The 25,607-nt window shown below is 43.2% G+C and overlaps 1 protein-coding gene across 3 annotated transcripts in view; it reads left to right on the top strand.

The window, feature by feature from the left end:
• Positions 1–19,996, top strand: part of BMPER (BMP binding endothelial regulator) — a 253,349-nt gene extending 233,353 nt beyond the window's left edge. For 2 of the 3 annotated variants that reach the window (XM_046021646.1, XM_046021645.1), the window contains exons 14-15: positions 7,028–7,158; positions 18,520–19,996. In XM_046021646.1, coding sequence (XP_045877602.1) covers positions 7,028–7,158; positions 18,520–18,701 — 313 coding nt within the window. In that variant the 3' untranslated portion in view covers positions 18,702–19,996. The remainder of the gene's footprint in view (positions 1–7,027; positions 7,159–18,519) is intronic. The other variant, XM_046021648.1, reaches the window with a different exon arrangement.
• Positions 19,997–25,607: the final 5,611 nt, after the last annotated feature.

Raw genomic sequence — 25,607 nt, 5'->3', positions numbered from 1 at the left:
CCTCGGTATCCCATTTGCACAAACTTCCTGCCCATAACAGCCTTTGCTGTGTCATTTGGAGTTTGAAGGTGTGTCTGTCTCTGTTGATGGCTGTGCCTCCCTCTGTACCACAAACAAAAAGGGCTCAATGAATTCATTCTTCCCACTTAAGAGTGGGCTAAGTCTAATGTGTGTGTATCTGTGGGGCTGGGGATCTGGTGAGCCTGGTTTGCAGATAGGTTCAGTATCCACAACCAGAGAAGCAGCTAGACTCCCAGGTTGTCCTGCCCCATCTCCATAGATTGAGTTTGTGAGATAAATTAAGCTTATCCAGAGACACCTGGCCTTGTGGTACTGTCCTGGAAACCTAGGCAACTGTGGAGCCAACATTTTAGATAATATTTGACATCAGATATGCTCACCAATCTTTAGGCCACCGTGGTGCCAAACTATGGCTGGCTCAGGAAGGATCTGGAAGGAGCAGCGCAGACTCCCTGCCGGCTGGCTCCGCAGGTTTGCCCCACCCTTATTAACAACTCAGTAAAGCAACCTCATGTTTCCCATTATTGAATCTTTTGGCCTTGTTTTTTATGCCAATAGGCTGTGCTCTTTTGTGAATTGGTGAGGTTGCCCTTATAGTATTGAGAAGAACAGAGGTAGCTGCTACTAAGTTAGTTAGCCGCTACTGAGTTAAGTTATTTTCTTAGGTACAGCATGACACGGCTATGCCTTCTTATGGCTGCTACCTGTAGTTACTTCTGTGCAATTCGGGTTAGGGAGGTCGGGGCAGAATTTCAAGGATTAAAGTTTAAGTGAATTTATTAATGGTCTCTTGGTAGTTAAACACACTTCTGTCCACCCAGCCAGGACTGTCTCCTGAATCCTCTCCCCTCCCCCTTCCCCACAGATTCCCAGCCACTATAGTACAAGCCTGAGATGCTTTCACCTGATTCTGTGAACTTCCTAGATACATGGAGCAAGGAAAGTCGTATGAACCCAGTGTGGTTTTCTAGTCAGCTTCTGGACTAAGCAGCATGTTCCTGTTGCTCTCAGGAAAGCTGGCTTCTAAATAGAGCAACACAGTCTGGCCAAAGACCCCTCCTGATGGCAGAGGGGGAAGGCCAGGCTCTGGCTCTGGCTCCCAGATGGGGCTGGCTACTGTCACTCCTGGCCTGCCCTTCTGTTCTCCCAGAAGCAGTATGGAGAGTTCCCAGTGGTTAATACATCTGTCTTTCAAAACTCTGTTTGGGTAGCAAATGCATGAACACTTACCTCTCTCTGATAGGGCTGGCCTGTGTGCCAGAGAAAGCAGAGGGAAAACCACTTGGTATGCTGTTGCTAGGAAGCAGAGAGATGTTTGATGTTTTGATTTTAGCAGTATTTGGAGGCTTGTCTTTTTAATAATGCGAAGAGCTATAGGTTGTTCTTACAATATTGAATATGTGCTTTTCTGAAAATGTGCTATTAAAGCAGACTACTTAGACCAGATCCTTTATTCTGCCATTCATTAAATTAAAAAGAAAATCCCCTGGGATACCAGAGAGGGGTGCAAGAAGTTCAAAATGAAGATGAAATGTTCCTAAGGAAGCACCTTAGCTCATAGGTTGCAGTGGTGGGCAGCCCAGGGGCCGAAGCCACATTAGGCACTGGCGGGAGGAGGAGGGGCAAGGACAGAATTCACACTCCTAAGGCATGGAAGCTGGGCAAAGGTCATTCTCATTCACATTCACTCACTCTTATTCACTCTTTTGATGATTTGCCGTCTTTACTGAGCTGTGTGTTCAAGGCACTGTGCTTGGTGAACAAGATACAGCTCCCCTCTCTAACCAACAAAGGGGTAATTAAGATTCAGAGGGTCTGTGCCAAGATAAAGATGTAGAAGGGACAGGACTCAGTAGGAAGGGGCTGACTTCTCCCAGGCCAGTCAGGGAGCATCGTGGAGGAGTTTGAACTGAGTCTTAAATGACAGACATCAGATTCTTCCATAGAAAAAGATGGGGAAGCACAGTCAAGACAAAAATGGCAAGGTGGAAGGAAGCCTGAGGATTAATGAGACATTCCCTGTGACTGGGTAAAAGAATGTGAGTGGCGAAGAAAAAGGGATGATCTAGATAGCTAGCAACTATGAATTTAAACTTTCTCTGTGAGTGCCTAGGAAGAGCCAGAGTGAGCCCAATCTTGATCTCACAACATCTGTAAGCCTCTCTCTCTGGGAGATCCTCTCTCTGGGGAGAAGAGGAATGGTTTCCCACCACAGATGGAGCTGCACACTTGGGACCACTATCCAGTAGAACTTTCTGCAGGGATACAACTTGTGTGAGTCAGTACTGCCCAGTATGGTGGCCTCTTGCCACATGTGGCCGTGGGACATCTGAAATGTGGCTCATGTGACTAAGGAACTGAATTTAACATTTTGCTTAATTGTAATGAATTTATATTTCCATTTAAACAGTTCCACATGGCTTTTGACTTCTTTCTAGAGCTTTGCAGGAGGCAGCGGTTGTAACCTAATGGTGGGGAGAAGGTGATGGGGGCTCCCGTGCAGCTAAATGGCGATAAGTTGGATTTCATAGAGGGCACTGACCCCAGGTGGGTTCTGATTCCAGTACGGTGCTGCATGTTGTAAGGAGAGGTCTTCGAAGTGTCTTCCTGAGACATGACACCCATACAGGAAGCCATTGCAGAAGGGAGCAGCTGGTGTGCGACAAAGGGCTCCCCAGCACGGCACTAGCCTGGGAGGGCCCTGTCGTAGCTCCTGGCACCCTCTTTTTGTATTGCTGCGCTGCGCAGCTGTGTGAGCCCCAAGGAGCAGGAATCCTGCCCGCACCTCTTGCCGTCAGGAAAGGTGCCGGGAAGTGGGTGCGGAAACCAGAACGTCATTTCTAGATGCATTCATCAGCTCCTGTGTCAGAAGGCACACTTCAAAGGGCTCCTCAGGCAGCTGATGATTCTGTAGTACCAGCAGAGCTTTCCTGGAAAAGCCCGATTGTAATGCAGCCTATGTTTTCTCACTGGAGCAATGGGCACCTATGTTTCCTGAGTAGGAATTCAACATTGAACAGAACAAAATTGTGACAGAATCATGCCACAAAGGCAAAGAAACCAAAGCCATAAATCTTACCACTAAAAGTGATAACGTTCTCCTCCATGTTCTATAAAATGAATATGAATGCATGGTATCAGTGCATACTAAGGAAAGAACACCAATTTTCCATTACCGCATAACAATTCAATTCTACTGTCATAAATTAGATTTTTCTCATGCCGAACTATTAAGTGTGATCAACACAAATTGAACACTTGAATCACAATAGCTTTGCCCCTCCCTGAAATCTGGAGTGCATTTGAGGATGCTTTTACTTTTCCCTTAATAAGTTCTTTTTCTTAATAAATTCCTTCCAGCAGAAGCGTGCCCAGTTATCCCATTATCCATTCCAACCATCTGGTTGTCAAGTTCATGGCATCGCTTGACCAATGAGGTGGGAGTCTGAGGACGACACCCAGTGAATAGAATCAAAGCCTGCGCAGGAGGCCTCAGATTCACAGATTGGAAAACTTGAGCTGGAGAAATATTTAATAACTAAGACCTACCCATGGATATTTTAATTTCCTCCCATTCTTTGTGCTTTATTTTCCTGTTCTAGTCCCTACATTCTGACTGAAATACTAATATGTCTCATGTTACTCTTTTTGTCGACTTAAAAATACACCGATTTTTATCTTTTTAGAAAAGCGATGTGTGTTTATTGTAGAAAATACAGATATGGAGAAAATAAGAAGAGCCACAATTCAACCACCTCAAGCTGGCTGCTGTGAACATTTGGGCATATCTGTTGTCAGTTATTTTTGTTTTATATGTGACCACGCAGTACTGAAACAGGTTTGCTCTTTTTCAATCAATCCTGCTGGAGTGTTTCCTCATATTTTTTTTTTTAAAGATTTTATTTATTTACTTGGCAGAGAGAGAGATCACAAGTAGGCAGAGAGGCAGGCAGAGAGAGAGGAGGAAGCAGGCTCCCTGCGGAGCAGAGAGCCCGATGCGGGGCTCGATCCCAGGACCCTGAGATCATGACCTGAGCCGAAGGCAGCAGCTTAATCCACTGAGCCACCCAGGCGCCCCGTGTTTCCTCATATTTTAAAAAACATCATTGCAGTGTCTGTAGGATATAAAGATCACCTAGATGTATTTAACTATTTCCTTGTTGTGGGCAATTTGGGTTCTCCCCCTGCCCTCTTTTTCATTTCAAATAGCACTGTGGTGAAGACTCCTGTATATACAGCCTTTGTCCACATGCCTTACTATTTTCTTGGGTGTGAAATGTCTCTGCCAGAGGAAGGAGCCTCCTTAGGGCTATTTATAAGTATTGCCAAATTGCTCCCTGGAAAGATCTTCTAATGCGTTTGTTATTAATATGGGTGTTGAGATGAGAAAGACCTGAATCACAGTCTTGGTTTTGCAGTTCCAGATCTGTGATCAGCCATGTGACCTTGCACAAGCTAAACCCCCCAAGCTCCAGTTTCCCTATGAATTAAGTGGGCCAGGAGTAACACGTGCCTCAGACCCCTTTACTGTGTGGACTAGATGAGACAATCCCCGTACAAGCCGACGGTAGCAAAATGCCTGACGTAGGAGCTAAGAGTTGTACCCTTGGCCAGCAAGAGCTGGGACCCTCTCTTTCTCCATTCTCTCACAAACCCTGGGTACAGTTTGGTATAAAAATCATCAACTTGACAAGTGAATAAAAAAAAGACATCTTGTAGTTTTAACTTCTGTGACAAAACACATCTCTCAAGCCTTTAAATATATTTGAAATATTTCAAGCTAAGGATGGCTTTGACAAACGTTTTTTTCCTCCAGTGTTGTTTCTCATGAGTGCCCCGTAATAGAATAAGCTCAACTCTTCCTTCATTTTAAAGGGCAGATCGTTGCTGGCTGTGTGTGTGCCCTGCGTGGCCTGTCGTGGACATGGAAGGTGGGCAGTATGCCGTGGTTATTAAATGTGGGCTTCCACGCCAAATGTGAGCTCACCGCGTTTTCTCTCGACAGCTCAGTGAATTGGATTTAGCTGTCCCTAGTTCACTTGAATTCGCATAAATAGCTTCTTAAGACAACCAGTAGAAAGAAAAAGAAAAAAAGGAAAACATTCCCCAATAACCCTTTCCCCTAAACCAATTAAATTCTGTTTACTGTCCACAGTTCTACGAGTCGCATTAGATGTACTTTCAAATCGGAGGATGTGTGTCCTCGCGCAGAGACCACAGCATTCCCACAGGAGCAGCATCATTTCACCGGGCCCACTTGGTGCCACTCAGTCCCTGTCGCGTTGGTGGGACCCGTGCCCAAGGGACTGACACTCCATAGGCCAGGGAGGTCCCCAGGGCGTGAAGCCAGGGTGGGATGAGAGGCTATAGCACTAGTTCACCAAAACCTCGCTGGGAAGTCAGAGCTGAGCGGGACTGTGATGGGCATGGGTTTGTCTGGAATGGAAATGAAAACAGCAAAGGCGGCCATGGTGGTGGTGGTGAGGAGTGTTCGTCTGCAGACCTTCAGAGGCCGTTTTAAGAACAGGCTTTAGCTGCCTTTTCTCAGAAGCCTGGAGGCTCTGCATGAGTTTAAAGACACAGCACTGTGTCTGGTATGTGTTTGCCAGTGAGCATGATTTCACAGGGTTTCTGTAATGCAAGCGGGAGGAGGTATTTAGAAATACAGTCTTGGGGCACCTGGGTGGCTTAGTCGGTTATGGGTCAGACTCTTGACTTCGGCTCAGGTCACAATCTCAGGGTCCTGACATCGAGCCCCACACTGGGCTCAGTGTGGAGTCTGCTCGTCCCTCTCCCTCTGTTCCTCCACACCCTGTTCTCCATCTCTCTCCCCCCTCCTCTATCTCAAATAAATAAAATCTAAAAAAAATAAATAAATACAATTCTTTATTATTACAGAGAGGAGAGGGATCTGTTTTTCTGTCCTGGAAGGTGAAGATGAAGAAGGTTCTCTGATTCTAGGGCATAATAGGAAGAGGCCCAGTCTTAAGGGGATGTAGTTTAATTCACTCTTTTGCTGCTTTTTAATGGGACTTGGGCCCATCTATTCATTTGTAAAATGGCCTCTTTATTTATAAAATATGGACTGTGTTTTGCCTATGTAGCACTCAGTGACAGACTGAAGCAGAAGCATTTTGTAAATGGTAATAGGACATCCCAATGTAAATTCATTACTGTGTCCTAGAGGTCAAGGTGCTTGAAAATTTGTTGGTTTACATTGAAGCCCATTTCAGTTCCCCTGATGTCCTGGCCCATCATTTCCATATTTAAACTTAAGCTATGAAGCTCTTGGCTCAGTCTTCTTTATCTTTCAGTCTAATTAGGAGTCTGAATGTTTTGCTTTATTTGGAATTTGTCACCCCACATTCTAAAGAATGAGGTTCAGTATTTCTTAAAAGACTAAGATTCTAAGCTACTGTAAAAATAAATCTGAATTGTATGTCTTCAGAAAGCCCTCAGATTTTTATACTTTCATCATGTTAGTCACTATTTTGGTTATATTGAAGTAGAAACTAGGTTTCCTATTTAGAGCTATTCACAAAATGACAGCACTTTGAATGGTGACTGCAGCCTAGGGGCTGTGTTTCCATCATGGTAACCTCTAGGCATATTGATTATTTGCATCTAAGTGAATTAAAATAAAATCAAGTAAAAAATTTGGTTCCTCACATGCTAGATACATTCCAAGTGCTCAATAGCCAGATACAGTAGAGACTGCTTTGGATAGTGGAGATTGTAGAACATTTCCTATCGTTATAGGAAGTTTTCTTGGAGAGTCCTGCTCTAGAAGAAAGGGAACCTACTATCACATTGTTCAGACATACCCCATAAGGCTTCATGCAGAAACTTTTATGCCATTTTTAGATTTCCAACCTAAAATATCAACCTTTAGTGGCCAATCAAGGTTTGACATCCACCCACCCACCCCTGTCTACAAGTCACATTTAAGGTATGTGATGAAATTTGATATTTTTACATGTTCATTTCTTTCTGTTGGGTTCCTTAGGTCCTGCGTGACAGACATGTGTGAATGTCCAGTCCATAAAAACTGTTACTGTGAGTCATTCCTGGCGTATACCCGGGCCTGTCAGAGAGAGGGCATCAGTGTCCACTGGGAGCCTCAGCAGAATTGTGCAGGTGAGAAATTCCTGGCATATCCATCCATCAGAAGTTCACTACAGCTCCCAAAATAGCAATGGAGGAGACTTGCTGATGTGGGCCACATTCACCCTTGGCCAAAGGGAAATTCCATCAATAGTCCAACTAGATTGCAACTTGATAAAACACAAGGGCTTCCCACTAGGCAGGATAGAAAGCACTTAAGAGAAATGCTTTGTGACAAGCACATTTGAACAATTTAGGGATTTCCACTGTTGCAAAATCCTCCCAACCTCAAGCTACCCCAGCTGGATGTACTTAGCACATGGACAGTCACAGCTGTGGCTTAGGTTATGTGTGGAACAAAGACGATTCATGATGATTACAGTCATTTAAGGTCTTCAGGATAAGTGTGATTTTTTTTGTTAAACCCTAGCAGAATGTTCTTTTGCCTCTGAGAGATAGATTTCTATATTCCTTGTTATAGCTCTTTGATCTCGGGCAGGTTAATTGGCTTATTTGAGATCTGTAAAATGGACTTCTTTGTTCATTCAAGAAATATTTCTTACCCAGTGGCTAAGTGCTGGGCATTGTGCTGAGCACAGCTGGTACTCTGGTGACTCAAAGAGAAGAAGCCCTTGTCATTGAGGTGCCCACAGCCCAGAAAGAGAACCAGACAAAAACAGTAATTCTACAACAAATACTTGCAAAGCGTGTTAACTGTGATGAAGGAAGCAAATAAGGAAGAGCAAAAGAAAGCAAATGGAGAAGGAGTGGGTGACTCCTTAGGTGGTGACAAGGGAAAGCTTCTCTGTGGCTGTGACATTTCAGCTGAGTCTGGAAGGATCGAAGGGAGTCAGGGTAAGCATTTTATGCAGAAAAAAACATATTTTATGGCCACAAAGTAGGAACAAGATAGCATGCTCTCATACTGGAAGGGAGCCGGTGTGGCTCGAGCATGGTTTGCGAGGGGAAGAGGGTGGAGAAGAAGCAGCAGCTGCATCGGGCAGGGCTTTTCAGGTCTCGGGAAGGTGGGTAGCCCTTATTCTAAGAGGAGTCGGAGCCACTGCTGGGCTTTAGGCAAGCCTCTTTCTGCTTTCCAAAGTTCACCCTGTGTCTGGGCTACTGTGGGGAATAGATGAGCTGGGGCAACATTGAAAGCAGGTGACCAGGCAGGAGACTGTTGCCGTAGTGGTGGTGAATGGTGGTGGTTTGGATTAAGATGGGGGGAGTGTATGGGGAGAGAAGAAGAGGATTCCCACTATAGTTTGGAATTTTACGATAATATCTATTACATAGAGTGATAAGCATCCATAGTGTATATATATATATATATATATATATATATATGAAACATCCTAAAGAGTGTCCAACTCATAGAAGCAGCTGATGCTATTCAGATTTAAAGATGAGATGACTGAATATTTGTCACTTACCTCTGGGATTGGCAGACATTTTTCTGAAAAGGACCAGATTTTGCCTGGAATGAAGAGACTGGAGTTTGCCCTCATTCTAGGCTAATCCTAATAAACTTAGCTCTCATATTAGGAAGGACGATAGTCGGTGGCACTGCTAACTCTAGAATGCCTGTGTTGGTGGGCGACACGAGTGGTCATCTGGTTGGAGAGTGGTCTAGAAGAATTGTGTTAAAGCTGTGTTTTCAGTGCATGGCCATCTTGTTTACTTTGACCAGTGGGTCTCAATCTGGCTGGACACTGGAGTCACTAGGGAGTTTAAAAAATAAACCAGAAACCTATGTCTGGGCCCCATGCCCAAATACCCTGCTTTAACTGGCCTTCCGTAGCTTTTAAAACTTCTCAGGTGAGGGGCATCTGGGTGGGGCAGCCAGTTAAGTGTCCGACTCTTAGTTTTGGCTCAGGTGGTGAGGTGACATCAGGGTCCTGGGATGGAGCCCCACATCAGGCTCTATGCTTAGTGTGGAGTCTGCTTGAGATTCTCTTCTCCTTCTACTCTCCCTCCCCAATATGCTCTCTTGTTCAAATTAACAAATAAAATCTTAAAAGAAAACAAAAGTTTCTCAGGTCATTCTGACCTACAGCCAAAGTTGAAACCACTGAGTTAATTTTTATGCCTATTTGGGTGGCTTTGAGGGGAGAGAATGACAGGTATTTTGGGGTTTAAAACTTCTCTAAGCTGCCGCTTGACAAAATCACTAGTCTGTGTCCTTGAAAAGCACCAAACCCTTTTACTTCTTTCTGATTTTTCTTTTGGAATTTGCTCTCCTCTGCAAACCCAAGTCCAGTCTTTGTACCTGGGTTCACTTTCCACAGCAAGAGTACCTCTCTGTTGATGCCACCCTTCTCAAAGGAGTATTGATTGATAAAAATAACTCACAGTAATGCCAGCAGGCCAGGTCAGAGGACCCAGAGGGAATCCTGCAGGACCAACCAAGATGGTCCTTGGCTTCACACAGGATGGAAAGCAAACACGAGCCAGCAGGAAGTGAGAGCGGAGTTTATTGAAGATAGATATATGGAAGATAGAGACAGAGCATCTGGGAGGCTCAGAAAGGAAATGGAGGATGAGTCTAATCTTTGCGTGGGGTCTGGAGTCTTTACTGACAGTTGTGATCTGGTGCACATGTCTTTTCAGGCATGTAGGAACTGGTCAGAACAAGGACAGAGTCCAGGTGTCCATCATGAGTCACTCTTTCCCTGGAATCAGGGTGTCTTGGCATCTTCAGGATGTCTAGCGCTAGTGGTCTGGCATACGCGCATGATGACCTCACCCTGTCATTTCTTAGATACCACCATTTGTGCCCGAAGACTCCAAAGAAATAGTTAACTCCTCATCCCTTACAAGGATTTACATTAAGACATGTGCATGGTGGGAGGTGCAGGTCCTAGCAAGAATAGAAGCAGGAAAGGGAGCAAAATATAGATTTTTATGAAGTCTTTCAGTTTCCCTAGCTCAGTAGTAAGGTGTGGCGGAGGCTCCTAAAATGTAAGACCAAATGGCATAGCTCTCACCTAATGCATCAGTGTGGAGTCGCGTAGTGAAGGTGATGTTTTGAGGGACCCGTCCTTTCAGTGCATCTTGAATACTCCTGGTTCCCTTTCTCTTCTTTGAGTCCTCCTTGCTTCACATCTGTCAGAAAATGAGTGAGATATATGGAGGCCAGCCCCATCCCTCCACCCTCTGTGATTTAGAGCTCTGCAGAACTTTATAAACTTTATTAGCTGTGGGGGTGCCGTGGTAAGGCTTATGTTAGATACACAATCTAGGAACACTCTCTTCCTGGCCCGGAGCTCTCTGTAGCCCCATCTGAGGGCACACACTGCATCTGAGGACGGCATGTTTCCCCCGGCATCCTGATTTCGGGGACCGAATGTCAGGAGCTAAAATCACTTTTCTAACGGACAAGGAATATGGCTCTTGAAAGGTTCCATTTACCACTTAAAATTAATGGACCTATCTGAGTGAGGCCTGATTGCACAGTTGCAGGAGAACCCTTACACATGCACGTGTACACACACACACACACACACACACACACACACAGTAAGCTTCCACAGACTGGCAGCTGGTACATGAAAATAAATTTACAGAGACATGCAGCACCTTTCAGTAGATCCAGTTCTAATTAATCAGAAATACTGAAGACCCTAAGAATACTCCTTCCTTGTTTTCAGCTCCCAGATCTTTTTCTTTTACTTTTTTTTTTTAACATTTTATTTATTTATTTATTTATCTCACACACTGAGAGAGGGAACACAAGCAGGGGGAGAGGGAGAAGCAGGCTTCCCACCGAGCAGGGAGCCCAATGCAGGGCTTGATCCCAGGACCCTGGGATCAGGGTCGAAGGCAGACACTTAACAACTGAGCCACCAGGCATCCCCTCCCAGATCTTTTGACTTATGACAGCACTTACGGCCACTTAATACAGAGAAGAGAAATCTTCCAGAATAAAAAGCTTGGAAGTTGAGCAGATAAGAAGCCAGCCAGGCTAGAAACTCTGAATGAGCAAGTGACATTTGCAAGGCTAGAGCGGGTTTTAGTTCTATCATGTCTACCAGCAGGAAGTGTACATGTGGCTGAAAGGGTAGATGGCACTGAATTACCGAGTACAATACACTGTGCAAAGGGCCATCATGAAGGTCTATCATAAAAGCTTAATAATGATCGTTTCTATTAATAATCGCCATTTTATAAGCGTTTCCTTTGCCCTGAGGACTACTCTAGTACTTTTATGATATTTTATCTGGTTAAATCTGCATTATAATCTGTGTGGTGACATTCTATTACCCACATTTTAATGATAAGGACATTGAGGTTTAGAATATTTAAGTGATTGGCTGCAAGTCACAGAGCTAAAAAATGCCTAAGTTGGGAATGAAACTCAGGTCAATTTGCTTTACAGCCTCTGTTGTTCATCATTATGAAAACAGACCGGCAAGAGCATTGCAAAAAAAATACATTTGAATATGAATATATATTTATTTGCATATTTCCACAAACATCAATGCATTTATTCAAACATTTGTTATGTAGAGCTTTCCAATTTCTCTTGATTTCTCTGATGGTGGTCACTTGGTAATCTCTGAGTTTAACTTTGCTGTGATCTAGGTTGTGCATCTCACTTGGCTATCCATAGCAGATTTTTTTGCCACCTCCCTGTAGCTGATGCTAATTGTCACTGCACTTTCAGTGATACATCTTATAAGTGGGAAAGGTGCTAGGATAGTCAAAGTGGGGTGTATCTTTCTGTAGCACATCATATAGTCTGCTGGGTTCTGTGAGCATTTTCCCATTTTGTTTTGTTTTTTCCCCTACAAATTCCGGGTGATTCTAGCCCCTTCTCTGTAGCAACTGCTTTCCTTATACACAGTGAGCTTTTCCTTGGCCAACTGGATGCCTCCTGTTAACAGTTTAGGGGATAAAGTCAGTATGATCATCTTTAACACCCAGTAGAGGGACATGAGGACAGCTGAGTTCCAAAGGGCACAGAGCCATGCTTATTGAATTTACAGATAAAGCCAACACCTAGTGCTTTTACGGGCTACCACATAAAGCTTGTATGTATTACACAATGGTTGCTTATGTGCCCTCTTGAGAATAAATACATGCAAACCCTAATCACTTTGGTAGTTTGCTGGCTTAAAAAAAATTAATTTAACCAGATGAATCCTTTATTAAAGGCATATGTGCATATCAGTCACATTTAGGTTTTAAAAAATTATCTTTTGCCTGTTATATGTTAGAAATAATTTTGAATTCACAGAAGGGTCAAACAGGGTCTGAGTCAGTATTCGCGTTCTAGGATCATATAAAAGTTGATGATCAGTTTGAAGGCGAATGTAATTGTTGGGTCCCTCAATAATGGGTCCATGGTCAAAGGAGTGAGACTGATACAAAGTGAAGGTCAAGCAAAGCTTTATTTTGGGCCAAGCATCAAGAATCAAACCAACCGTCAAACAGACCAGTGGGGGCTGCTCCTTACAGAGAGGGCGCCCCCTCCCTGCCTCACAGACTAACTTTTATAGAGCAAAGGCCGTGTGGTTGGGCCTGGCCACACACAGGTGGGATTGAGATTGTAACACACAGAGAAAGCTGCACAGTCATGCTAGGTCACACACGAGTGGCCAATTGAATTACATTTCACCCCATAATAGCTATTTGAACTAGCCTATCACCAATTTGGAATTGGCACCCAAAAGTTGCGGCCCACACTCCTTGGTAGCTAGGGAGACAGTATGTGCACTTTACTGATTGGATGTCTCCACCTGACCTGACCCACCCTTGTATTTGGGCTTTGTTACCTGGGACTGGTTTCCCCGACTTGCTTTTATTTATTTTTTTTAAAGATTTTATTTATTTATTTGACAGAGAGAGATCATAAGTAGGCAGAGAGGCAGGCAGAGAGAGTGAGAGGGAAGCAGGCTCCCTGACGAGCAGAGAGCCCGATGCGGGACTCGATCCCAGGACCCTGAGATCATGACCTGAGCCGAAGACAGCGGCCCAAACCACTGAGCCACCCAGGCGCCCCCGACTTGCTTTTAAGTAAGTTCCCAGGGGGAGGGGGAATGGGCAGGGTCAGTTTAAGTTTTACTGCATAAACAACAAAATGGCTGTTCGACCAAGGTGGGGCCACTCTGGCTAAATAGGCCCTTACAGTAATCACATCATCCTCCAGCTAAAACCCTCCTAAGATCCCCCTTTGCCAAGACTTATAGCCCCTGCCTGCTTGTCTGCCTTTGTCTCCCCATCTCTCCCTCCTCAAATTCTGTGCTCCCACCTACCAAATTGGGATCTTCGTTCCCTGACTGAGCCAGGCAATTTGTTGTTGCCCACATCCTGCCCTTGCCCTCTCTCTACCTGGGCAACTCTTCCCACCGCAGCCTGTCTGACAGTTGCTACTCACCTTTTAAGACCTCAGTGGGCTCTGTTCTCTGAGGTCTTCTTAGATGCTGACCTACCCTCAACATCGGGGTGATGTCTCCCTCTTACTCCTCTACAGGATTTTGCTCCAGTGATCTAATATGGTACCTCTTGCATTTTATTAAGAATCTGTTTACATGTCACCTTCACCTGTTTCGTTGTATGCCCAGACTCCTTTAACTGGAGATCAGAGATGATATCTTACTCACATTTGATTCCCTGGCCCAAGAGAATGCCTACCACATGGCAGATAGGTGGAAGAGATTTATTAATTTGAACTGAAATGGAAATGGTATTTATTCAATGAGAAAAGACCCCCCCTTTTTTTTCCTAGTAGTTCTCCATTTTCTACATTCTACTTTCTAGCCATAGATTGTGAAGGAAATAATCAGTGTTCAGGTAGTCAAAGGTGAAATGTCATAGCAGAACATCAGTAAGTTAAGTGATAGAGCTAGAAGGAATAATTGAGAGGTCAGAGAGAGGAGGAGACATGAGAGAGCTCATGTCTATGAAAGCATGTGGGAAAAAGAGAGAATATGGGTGGAAAGAGGAAATTCTGTCAAGTTTTCATCTTACAAGTGATCTTTGCAAGATTTAAAGGGAAGCAAAGTATCTGGCGGGTAAAGCGAGTTCAAAGAGGCTTTTTGGAAGCAGCTGAGTGGAAAATGAACTCAAGGCCAGCCAAATGTAATCCACACTGGGAAATGAGATGATGGATTGAGCATCATTAAGATTAAATCATCATCCAACAGGCACTAACATATATTAAGCTGTTCCTCTGTGCTTGGCCTTGTGCCAGAACCTTGGGTCATGGTAGACAAGGACTCTGCCCACAGGACCATGGCCTCAACAGTTCACTTTCTTCAACCATGGGTCCTTGATACCATTGGTAACGATGACAGGCCATCCCCAGAACTTTTATAATCTACAGCCGCTTGGGCCCCACTGTAGACTCAGAGCAAAAATCTTCAGGGAATGGGGTTGAGGAATAATACCTTTTGAAAGATCCTCAAGGGACTGTGATAAGCATCTCTGATTAAGAACTACAGCTGCACTGGAACTGGGGATTAAAACAAACAAATAACTGTAACATGAAAAGTGCTGTGGGGTGCAGAGAGAGAAAGGATATTTTGGGGCCGATCCAGGAAGCTACTTGGAAGAAGCACCATTTGAATTAAGACTTGGAAAATGATGAGATTGGGAAGAAAATCAGAACTAGAAATTAGAGATGGCACTGTAGTAGCTGATAGAAAGAGAGAGAGAGAGAAGACAAGACAATGTAAGGGAAAGAAGAAAGTAGACAAGCACAGGACAGAAGCTGTCCTTACGGTGTTAGAAACTGGGGAGTTCAGTGTCATAAGATAAAGCAGACAGTAAGGCCAAATATTTTGTGGAAAGGTTATGGGAGAATGGGGCTTACCAGTGCATCGGTAGACAGAGTCACTATATAAAAATTTTGGTGGGAACTATTTCAGTAAAGTGGTAGCTGAGAAAAACAGGTCATTAATGTTGATTAATTGCAGAGGAATTGGATAAAATGACTGTAAACTCTTTAATGAGATTTAGAGGTAAAAGGAAGAAGGCATTAAGTCTGATACGTTACAGAATCTTTTTTTTATCAAAGGTTAGCATTGCTCTGAAGATGTTTGTAATGTTTAGAAGATGGAGCCAACAGAGGAGAGGATAAACGTGCAATGAAAAGGACAAACAGCTAATAGAGCAAGTTCCTGGAGGAGAGGGGTCAGAACCCAGGAGTGGCAAGTCAAGGATGGGTGTAGATGCGGTGGAGCGGCGATAGGGAAATGACGTAAGGGTGCTCGTGTCGATGACTTGAATCCCTCAGTAAGGAAGGATGGGGGCTCTGAGTCTGCGGAGGAGCTCCAGTAGGGTTTTAGGTGGCAGATGGTGGGAAACAACAGGAGCGCTCATTGCGCTCTTCCTTCCACTTTAGAAATAATTGCTTTCTCATTTGCTAAAAAGGCATGCATCTCTGCAGTGACTGAAGCATGGATGTGAGGGTTGTGTATAGGATAAGTTCTCAGTTCTGACTGCATATGAAAATTACCTGGGCTAGGTTTTTTGGGGTGAGGGATGTCAGGCATCAGGAAGCTTCCTGATCATTCTTATTTTCAGTGGAAAACCTAACAACACAGGGAAATAGTCATTGTGGGTGAATATGCTATTCAGCTAAGATGTTTCCAAATTGTTAGACATAAATAATATATAGGGTATTCCGTTAGCCACTGAAAGGGGCAAAAAAATTTTGAAGGGGTCTGTCAAAAGCCAAAAGATTGTCAGAAAAGCAAACAAGATTTAAAGGAAGAGTTATGTTGCTCTACCCACTCACTCATCCATATAGCACTCAGTAGTCCTCTGACTACCTGCTGCATGTTAAACAGCACATTGTTGCTGAAAATAAAGAAACAAGACAGCCTTTCCTTCTAGTGGCCTAGATTTAATGGGAGAGAGAGAGAAGACAAGGAAACCTGTGAGTACAGCTGCATGTTGCAAAGGCAGGAATGGAGGTGGGCAGCAGGTGCTCTGAGCAGAGTCAAGGAAGAGCTCATCCAGATAAGAGTGGTGGGAAAACAAATTGGGAAGTGTCTAGAACAGCGGAAGATGGGCTAGATGGTAGTTAACACTCACCAAGCTAGATAATGGCATTAGGTCAAGGCAGAGGGTGGGTCTCAGGCTTGGTTTGCCTAGAGGAGGTTCCTAGTAGCCTAAGGACTAAAATTAAATCATGAAAAGCAGAAACAATAAAGTTACATGGTAGTGGTAATGTTAGGAAATGTAGCATTAACGAGTAGCAGTAATTTTTTACTAATCTACTGTATCACTTGGGATCTGGCCAGAAAACAAAGGGCACACTCACATTTACTAACTGAGGTAAGTTTAATAGATGGGCTTGAAAAGGGATAAATGGGGTGTAGGAGAATAACAAAGAAAAGCCCAGTGCCCTGGAAATGAACTGTTTTTACTCACAATATTTCAGCACTGAATGTGTGTGGTTTTTTCTTATACCAACCAATTCTCCAAAGTTCCAGAGACCAACTGGGTGCCCTCCAATTTAATTGAATCCTGACACTAACTACACAGAGCTGGTATCAGACTCCATCGGCTTAAGGGCTCAGTGTCACAAGACTGCCCTCACTTCGGATGCCAGTTCCAAGTATTAGGTCCCTCGGTTACCCTCACTTCTGTCTGCTTTGGCTGCAAAGAAGGGGGAGGGAGGTGTTCTTAAAATCCCCCTTCCTTTTCAGACTTTATAGCTAAAATGTCTTACAAAACTCTGGAAAACACTTTATTTACTAACTGGTTTGTTATAAAGGATACAAATGAACGGAGGAAGAGGTACATACAGCAAGGCACAAAAGGGTCCTGACGCAGGAGTTATGGTCCCAGTGGAGGAAGGACACCACCCTCCCAGTATCTTGATATGTTCCTGAGCTCTGGAGTTTTCTCATTTAAACTCATTTAAGAGTTTTTATGGAGGTTTCCTTATGCAGGCATGATCAATGAAATCATTGGCCACTGGTGATAAACTCAGTAGCCACCCCGTCTGCCCTTCCTGGAGTTTGGGTGGTGGGGCTGAAAGTTGCAACCTTCTAATCAAGCCTTGGTTCTTCTGGTAACCAGCCCCCATTCTGAAGCTGTGTAGGGTCCCCTAGCCACCCACCTTGTCATTAACATACAAAATACACTTATTACTCTGGGGATTCCACGGACTGTAGGAGCTGTGTGCCAGGAAGTAGGGACAAAGCCCAAATATTTTTTTTTTATTATTCTATCATACCCTGATAACAGAGAGGTTGTGATCATTCCCAGGCCTAAAGAGGCAAAGGAGGGGTTGGCCATCAGAACTTGGGACAGAGAGAGCTCTTACTAGCTTATTGTAAGTTAGACATGGTCAAACATGAATGTTCCATGGTCACTCTAAATCTCTAATTTGAAAGATTGAGCTTAAGGTGTACTTGCTTGAAAACCAGTTCAAGTTTTCAGTTTTAGAATTATGTAATTCTTTATGAGGTATTATTTTGCAAACTACATAAACTGTAGTAGAGGTGTTTCAACAGATTGTCTTGCCTTGCTATTCATTTTGTTTGGAGCAATGTCAGAGGAAGGTCAGATTGTTGCTGGTGTTCTTGAAAAGCCCCTCTTCTACATTCCTCTTCATGAGAATGGGAGGTGGGGGCTTCTTTGACCGTCCCTGGAAATAACCCAGATAGGAAAGTTTGTATGTTGTAAAACTTCCAGAATGTTTGCAGCATTTTTTTCTGACAAATCTATTCATGAATTTTCCGGAACTCTCAGAGTATTGTCAGAATCATTTTAGCTCTAAGTAAACAAAGATAGCAAATGGGTTTTGATTTGGCTAGATCATCATTTTTATATTCTCTGGCCAGCCAGCCACGTACTTCCTCTCCCCAGGTACACATCTCATTTTTCCTTACTTGGTTTTTATCCCACTCTTGCTCTAATTTGCCTCAAATTGATCACTATGATTAAAATATGTCACGTATCCTTGGTAGGGTTTTTTTTTTCCCTGTATGTATAATTCTGTGTATTTGAATATTGATGTGGTTGCATAAAATATTCCTATTCATCACAACTTGATAGCTTTCAGCACTATTTGGAGCTGATTTTTCAGACTGCTCTCAATAACCAAATAACCTCATAGACTTCCTGGGAGCTTTACTAATGTATAGTTTGTCTTCTCTGGGAATAGAAAGCTTTCCATTTTATTTTATTTTGAGGTTCACTAGCCCAGCAGGTGGACCTTTGATATTGTTTTTTTCAGGGGCCAGTGATGCCCAGAGTGTCTGAGGAAGGTCGGAGGTTGGTTATTCCTTTGTTAAAATGCAAAAGTGCATCTGTGCTGTAGAAGGGCCAGAGCAGTGGGTGACATGAGGCTGCAGAATGGCATGGGGCTGGGGTTGAACTGATGTGGCCATTTCTCCACGTCTCACCTGTGTCTGCTTTTTTTTTTTTTTTATCCAGCCACCCAATGTAAGCACGGGGCTGTGTACGATACCTGTGGTCCAGGATGTGCCAAGACCTGTGACAACTGGAATGAGATCGGTCCATGCAATAAGCCATGCATTGCAGGTTGCCACTGCCCAGCAAACTTGGTCCTTCACAAGGGAAGGTGCATCAAGCCAGTCCTTTGTCCTCAGCGGTGACCTTTGTTCTGCTCTTAAGACTTTGAAACCTGGTGTCCTTGACACTGAAGTGGAAGAGCCAATGAAGGACTGCAGTATTTGTGTGCTGATTCTTCACATACACACACACAGAGTATATATGTGTACATATATAGATATATAGATATATTCAGAAACATTTCATCATTTATATAAACTATAGGTGGATTATTATATGTATATTTTTTGCTATAAGACATGTATTATTTCTAGGATCCTAACCTGTAAGCCATTGGATACATTGTATAAATAAACCAGGTGTTGGTAATTTAACAAGGCAGCATGCAGACATATTGGATGGCTTTAACATCACATACATTTGTCATTTTTAAGAAGTTTTCTAAGAAACCCAAATTGCCTGCCTGCATTAATTTTAGCTTTGAATCAAGACTTGCAGTTTAGTGGAAAATGTGCTTCTCTGGAGAAGGGCAAAGTTATCCAGGGGCATTTCATGCTTCCAAGGAGAGGAATGTATGCCTGAGAGAGATGGCTGGTGATTGGTGACAGGCCCTAATGGTGCATGGAAAGCAAGGGATAGGTTGTTAGACTTTCTTGGGTCATGGTCCAATATTATTTCCAAAACCGATTGGCTAGTTGCCAAGAAATATATATTTGTCAGTCGAGCATAGCCAAAGAATTGAATGGTTTCTTGCCATCTTTGCATACTCTTTGAGTCACCTAATTATACACGTGTGTATGATGGATGTCCATTTATATGTCACAGTGAGATTAAAGAATGTTTGGGTGACATGTTAGTTTTATTGAGCATGAGCAGATATTTGGAGAAACTTTTGCACAACATGTGAGAAAGTAACCATTTCTTTGAATCTTAGAGCAATTTAGGACGGGCAAATATAATGAGTTGATGTAAGCCATCTACCTTGTGTGGCTATCCCATGTGTAAAATGAAAATCACTAATTAATTCCAGAGGATCCTAGTCCAGTGCTATTTGGAGACTGTTAGTATGTCATAACTATTATGCAGAAAGCCTTTACTGACCAGTTGATTGAACATCAGGCCAAACAAAGACTGGTCTCTGTACTTGCTCTAATTTACTGGTAGTTTACTACTGGTCATCATGTGAGCTTCCTGAATTTTGTTTCAGTTAATAAATGAAAATGTCAACAAAACAAAACTTACTGATGTCTAAAAATACTATGTTCTACAGTATAGTAAATAAAGGGCTTAATATTTAAAACCATGTATTTTATCTTCCAAGATGTGCTGTGTTGTACTTCATAAGTAAACCATATCAACTTTGGGCTCATCAATTTTGTAATGGCTTTATTTAGACATATTTTATGTAACCTACAATACTTAATTTTTATAGAGTACTATTAGCAGAGAAGAGCAAATCCCCAAATTTTTGACAATCAGTATATTGCCATTGCCTGTCATGCATTCGTGACAGCTCAAGTATTAATTTGGATTCTTTGCTGGGACATCTCCAGCTGTTTGAGTAAACTGAATAAAGCACAGGGTAATACTGACTGGCTGGGACACCAGAAAATATGGTGGTGGTGTTTTCCATGGGTCCTAAATATCTTAACATCTGGAACCCAAGGTAACCTGGTCATTGCTTTAGTGCTACATTTGGAAAGAGAGCTTTTTAGGGGACTTGGGTTCCAAATGTAGTTGTGACCTCCACACTGTTTAAGCATTTGGAGGTACACTTTTGCTCATCTGTAACACAAAGAGGCTGGGTAGCATATAGCAAGGTTAAGAATCAAGAAAACTAGACACCCTGCCTCTGATGGGATTACTTGCACAGAGATCTGAGACAATTGGAGTTTGCAAAACTCTTACATTTATAATCTCATGTATGTCCCCCTGTACTGTAAGGAAGGATAGGGCAGATCAGTGGACCTCCTCTGATTGGTTCCTTTTTAGATAATCTTTAGTTCTTTTAGATTATCTTTAAATTCCTTTCCAGTTCACACTGGGTTTTTGCTCTATGAAAGAGGGACCACAGAAGGGAAAATTGTGGGTGGTTATTTACTGCTCATTATTCATCCAAGGAGTGAGTGACACTACCCAGTAATGCTTAATAGCCCCTATCCCAGCATTTTCAATCAAGTCTGACCATGGTGAATGAGATGAAGACTCTTCCTCATGGACCAACTCTGACAATTTGGGTGGCTTGATTACAAGTTTGTGTGATGTATTTTTATTCATGGCTAGTTTAAATGTTGTAAACTTTTTTCGTTCCTAATTCTAGAAAAAAGAGAAGGCAGAAAGGGTAGAGGGTTATTCATGCCTACTAATCCAAGCAGGCAGCTCTGTGATGGGGGAGCATGGTGAAATGAGCCAAATGGTCCGTTTGCCATGTTCTGGTTTTGGCCATGGCTATAGATGAGCAATGATTTTATCGAATGATTGACCAGAATGGAGATTAACCAAATGCTTCAATGGTAGTGGCCTCATCTTATTTACATATTTTCAATGGGATCTCAAGGCCAAACTCCTGCAGGGTTAGAGAACTGGAAATGAATATTTATATATATGTATCCCAGGCTAGTAATTCATGTTGGTGACACAGTATATATAAAGTTAAAAGATGGGTTAATATCACGCTATTTACACATATAGAATCCTTATTTTAACTATGCTATTAGCTATGGATATTGAATTTGATGAGGGACAAATGCCCTTGAGGAAGAATAAGCACAATTATGATTCCAGTTGCATGTAGCTTGTGCTCAGTAAGAGGAAGTCCTCTCCCTTCTTCCTGTGAAAATAGGAATTTTAAAGATTTTGAACTAAAAGTTTTAAACTTGGAAGAAAAATGAATATTGGATATTGACAACAGCAATTATGGGTGAAAAAGTTGAGAATCATCAACTCTTCAGGTGGAAGGTCTCCCCCTAACTTGTTGAGTATTACCCGAGTCCCTGACCACCAGCTTGTAAAGGCCATCTCCTGATGAGATGAGAAGAGCCCAGTGGTTGACTCCTCCCCAGCTTTTGTTGACCATGGATAAACTATTTTGACTGGAAAACTTTTTCTTATTATGAAATGTTTCAGACATATAAAAAGACATAGAGAATACATTACCCTAATTAAGAAAAATAACTGATAGGCAGTCAATAAATTTTTCTTACATGAATAAAATCAAGCCAAGCCTCGTGGTTGCAACAGCTCCGTATGGCGCTCTTCCTTGTTGAGTTTCCATTCCTTTGCTGCTCTTTATAGCTCACATTGATATGGATCTGACAAATACTAAAGATGTGAGCTGGAAAGCTCCCGGTGTGGGAGAAGGAAAACGCCTTAGGGGACAGGGGCCAAGATATTTTAATTAGCTATCTCCTCCAAACATAACCCTCAGGAGCAAGCAAAAATGGTTTCCGATTCTAAATCCTGAAGTAAAAACCTTTTCAGAAACCAGGATTTTAATTCTGAAAATGGAGAGTGTTCAAGTGGCTAAGAATGAACAAAGAAGGAAGCGAAACCAATGCTGCTGATTATGTTGACCTTGAATTAAGAACCCAGACGTTTAGCCTTTAAGGGGGCCCTTTGGGCTCTAAAGCCATGTTGCTATATTGGGCTTCATTGAACCGACTGAACAGCACACTCCTGCGTGAGATCCCTTTTTACCGTGGTTCCCTTTCAGATTAATTTTGAGCCAGCCAGCTTTGAAAAGATGAATGGGGGGAGAAGCATGGGAAATCCACACAAACGTGAGCCTTAAAGGCGAATTCAGAGTGAGCCTGGCCAAGCAAAGCAGGAACTGTGTTCCAGGTAGACGGAGAATAAGGCACCAAGGCTGCACCGGAAATGATGTGGTGTAAAGATGTGAATGGAAGGCCTCTTACGAGTACCAAAAAGCCTGAGTTTTATTCTTTGGCGCAGTACTTCCCGAAGTACTTTATGTTGTAGTGCATTCAGAAAACAACATTTGTCTGGGATGGGGTAAAAATACAGGGCCGTTTGCTGCTAGCACTTCTGTGATTAGAGCTTTGTCTCAGTGAGTGGGGGGAGGTGGGATTTTCAGGGAAAAGCGCAGGTGGGCGGTCCGTGAGATAATCCAGGTGAGAGGCGATTAGCCCCCAAAACCAGGATAAAAAGAGGAGAACTTTGTAACAGCTTGAAGGGCGTATAGACAAGTTTGTGGCTTGAGTGATGGGTGGTAACAATGAGTGCCAGGCTGTCACATAAGGAACATGGGGGAGGAGGCAGATTTACAGAAATTCCTCTTGCAAATCCAGATGTTTTCTTTAGGTTGTGTTTGGTTCAGTTTCCTAGACATTCTGAGCATTCAGATGAAGATACGGGCCTTAAGACTGTGACAATCACAGTCTAGGTCTTGTGACTTGTGGTAAACCAGAGGAGCATACAGCTGGCCGTGGAGCCCCAGAAAGCCCAATTTGGGGTTTTGTGTTTGGGAGTACATCAGTGAAATGTTGCCAGAGAAAGTGACTCCTCAGTTGAGCCTTGCTAAGCTAAAGAGGCTCTACTTATTCCTTACTAGGCCCAACACGCTCTACGCAAAGAGGGTGTGTGTGTGTGTGTGTGTGTGTGTGTGTGTGTGTGTGTGTGCAGGGATAGTGCAGTTTAAGTGTGTGGATAAGGAGAGAAAAAGGAGCAGGTAGCCTGGGCATGCAGAGAACAACTGGTATTTTGGTACTTTGGGGGTAAAACAAATCCAGAGCTTTCCTGAGTTGCAGCAATGTAGTTCACACCCTCTGAGAGGTTTTATAAACTCCCCTTGATTTCTAATGGGATGAGCAAAAGCCGAATTTGAGGACATTCGGGCATTTTGTTCTAAGCCCTTTTTTGCTTCCTGCACCTGGGTCTGTTCGAGCATCTTTCATGTATCTTCTGAGCATCCAGAGAGAGAAGGAAGTGAGAAGAGGGGGCTTCTAACATGACTGTTCTGTGTGACCTTCAGCGTTGAAAGGAGACATCTTTCGGACCCTTTAGGCACTGGTTGCTTTTATAGGGCTATCCAAGGTAGACGCTCTTAACCACTGCTTTTACTGAGTTGGCTGTGGCCTGATGGCAGGAGTAGGGGAGGCTCAGGGTCCAAAAACTGGAAACCAGTGTCAGCAGCTCTGGCCACACCAACAGGTAAAAGGCCTGGAAAACACAACTTATCAGAGTTCCGGTTGGAACAATCTTGTCATGTTTTAGCCACATTATGCCATAATCCAGTTTATGCTTTAAAAGCTGACATAAACTTCTCTGCTTCCTCCAACTGGAATTTGGCTTTTCTAAGTAATTCCTCTGAGGGGTTCTTTCAGCAGTGAAATTTTGGGCTTTAGGAAATGTTTGTGGTGATGAAAAAGTTTCACTTTGGCTCCAAAAGTGTAAATACCATTTGTTATATTGCCATTTTCACCATGTTCCGACATATAATTTAAAGAATTGGATCCTGAACAGCTCCTTCTGGCTCGGGTACTGAAGCAGGCATGAAGGGGCGAGGAAGGCAGCGGGAAGCCCGGCCAGATCTCTCCCTGCGCTGAGCCGGCTGCTCTGGGAGCCCACGATGTGAGGTGTTTCTGCTGGATCACCTGCAGGCTTCTGGAAGGAGGAGATTTGAAGTATCCTCACTATAAATTCCCACTGCCCTCCTGAAAACAGTCAGATCAGAGATAACCTGTCTTAAGGAACTCTCTTGTTCACTTAGTTTGTTCTCAGAACTAACTGGCTATGATAAGAAATTGAAGTAGGAAGAAAGGGAAGCTGAAAAGGCAGGTTTGTCCACAGCATCTGCCATGCCTATCCATCCCAAAATCCTCAGGGAGGACATAGACAGGCTGCTTGATCACGCTGAAAAGCATTCTCCAGTCTGTTTCATGTGATGACATTTGGGGAGTGTCTGTCTTCACAGAGCAGCTCAGCCTGAGCAATTTCATTTCCATGATGGAGCCACACGGCTATGTTAATTCTGTGATTCTCTGAGATGCACTGGGAAGGATCCTTCCAATGATCTCTTAATTTACCAGGCCACCCCATTCAAAGGCGCTAACAGGTGAATTTAGACCAGTTTTGGTTTGCCCGTTGAGATTCCCCATAATTCCCGGCATGATTGTCTTGCCCTTCTTTGCTTTGCCATTAGCTCAGGCCACAGACTGGTTGCGTTGTTTTGGTTATAGGAGATAAAGATGGCGGCCAGAGGAGGATCCCAGAGGAAGTGGAATGTCCAGCTTGGCTGGGAGGTGTTTGCTATGCCCAAACATGCCTGAGGGTCTGAGTGGACCCATCAGCTTCACCCTTTTGCTTGGGAATAGAAAGGGCAGCAAGGGAAGGAAGGCTTTTTCCATATTAATTCTTTCTGGATTTGCTATTTATTTCCTTTGCTCTGAGGGGGAGAATATCAAGGAGCAGTATGGCATTCACATTTTAATTTTTTGCCTTAAAATAACATGGGTAAAATAAAAATTGCTGTCAAATTTGGGGAATTTTATATTTCATTGGCTTCAAGTTCTACCCAATAGAATTTATTGAATGTTAACATTTTCATATTTACTGATTTCAAGTGCATACATTCTGAAAGCAATTTCCAAAGCAAAACTTGTTTTCCTTGAAATTGGTTCCATGATTTATTGTTCATAGGACTCACTCATTTGGACTATCTGTTTGGTGATAGCCAATGTATGGAAATATCTGTCTAAATAATGTATACACATTCTATTTTTCTCACATAACAACATTTATTATCTTTTCATTGGTAGTGCATGTGACTTCCATTTGTTTCTTCTCCTTCAAGCATAAGAGGACAATCCTTTCTACTGTGGAGGAAGAGGCCCGGGAGGAGACACGGCAAGCTGTGAGTCAAACAGCAAACATGTAACAGAGACAACCCTGTGTACCTTTCTGCAGCCCCACGGAAGTGCAAGAGTCAGGCAAATGCAGCTTAATCTATGTGGCCTTCAGACAAATGGAAG

This window comes from Meles meles, chromosome 10 (assembly GCF_922984935.1).
Source record: "Meles meles chromosome 10, mMelMel3.1 paternal haplotype, whole genome shotgun sequence".
NCBI classification, from domain to species: domain Eukaryota; kingdom Metazoa; phylum Chordata; class Mammalia; order Carnivora; family Mustelidae; genus Meles; species Meles meles.
This window is presented reverse-complemented; position numbering and strand designations above follow the sequence as displayed.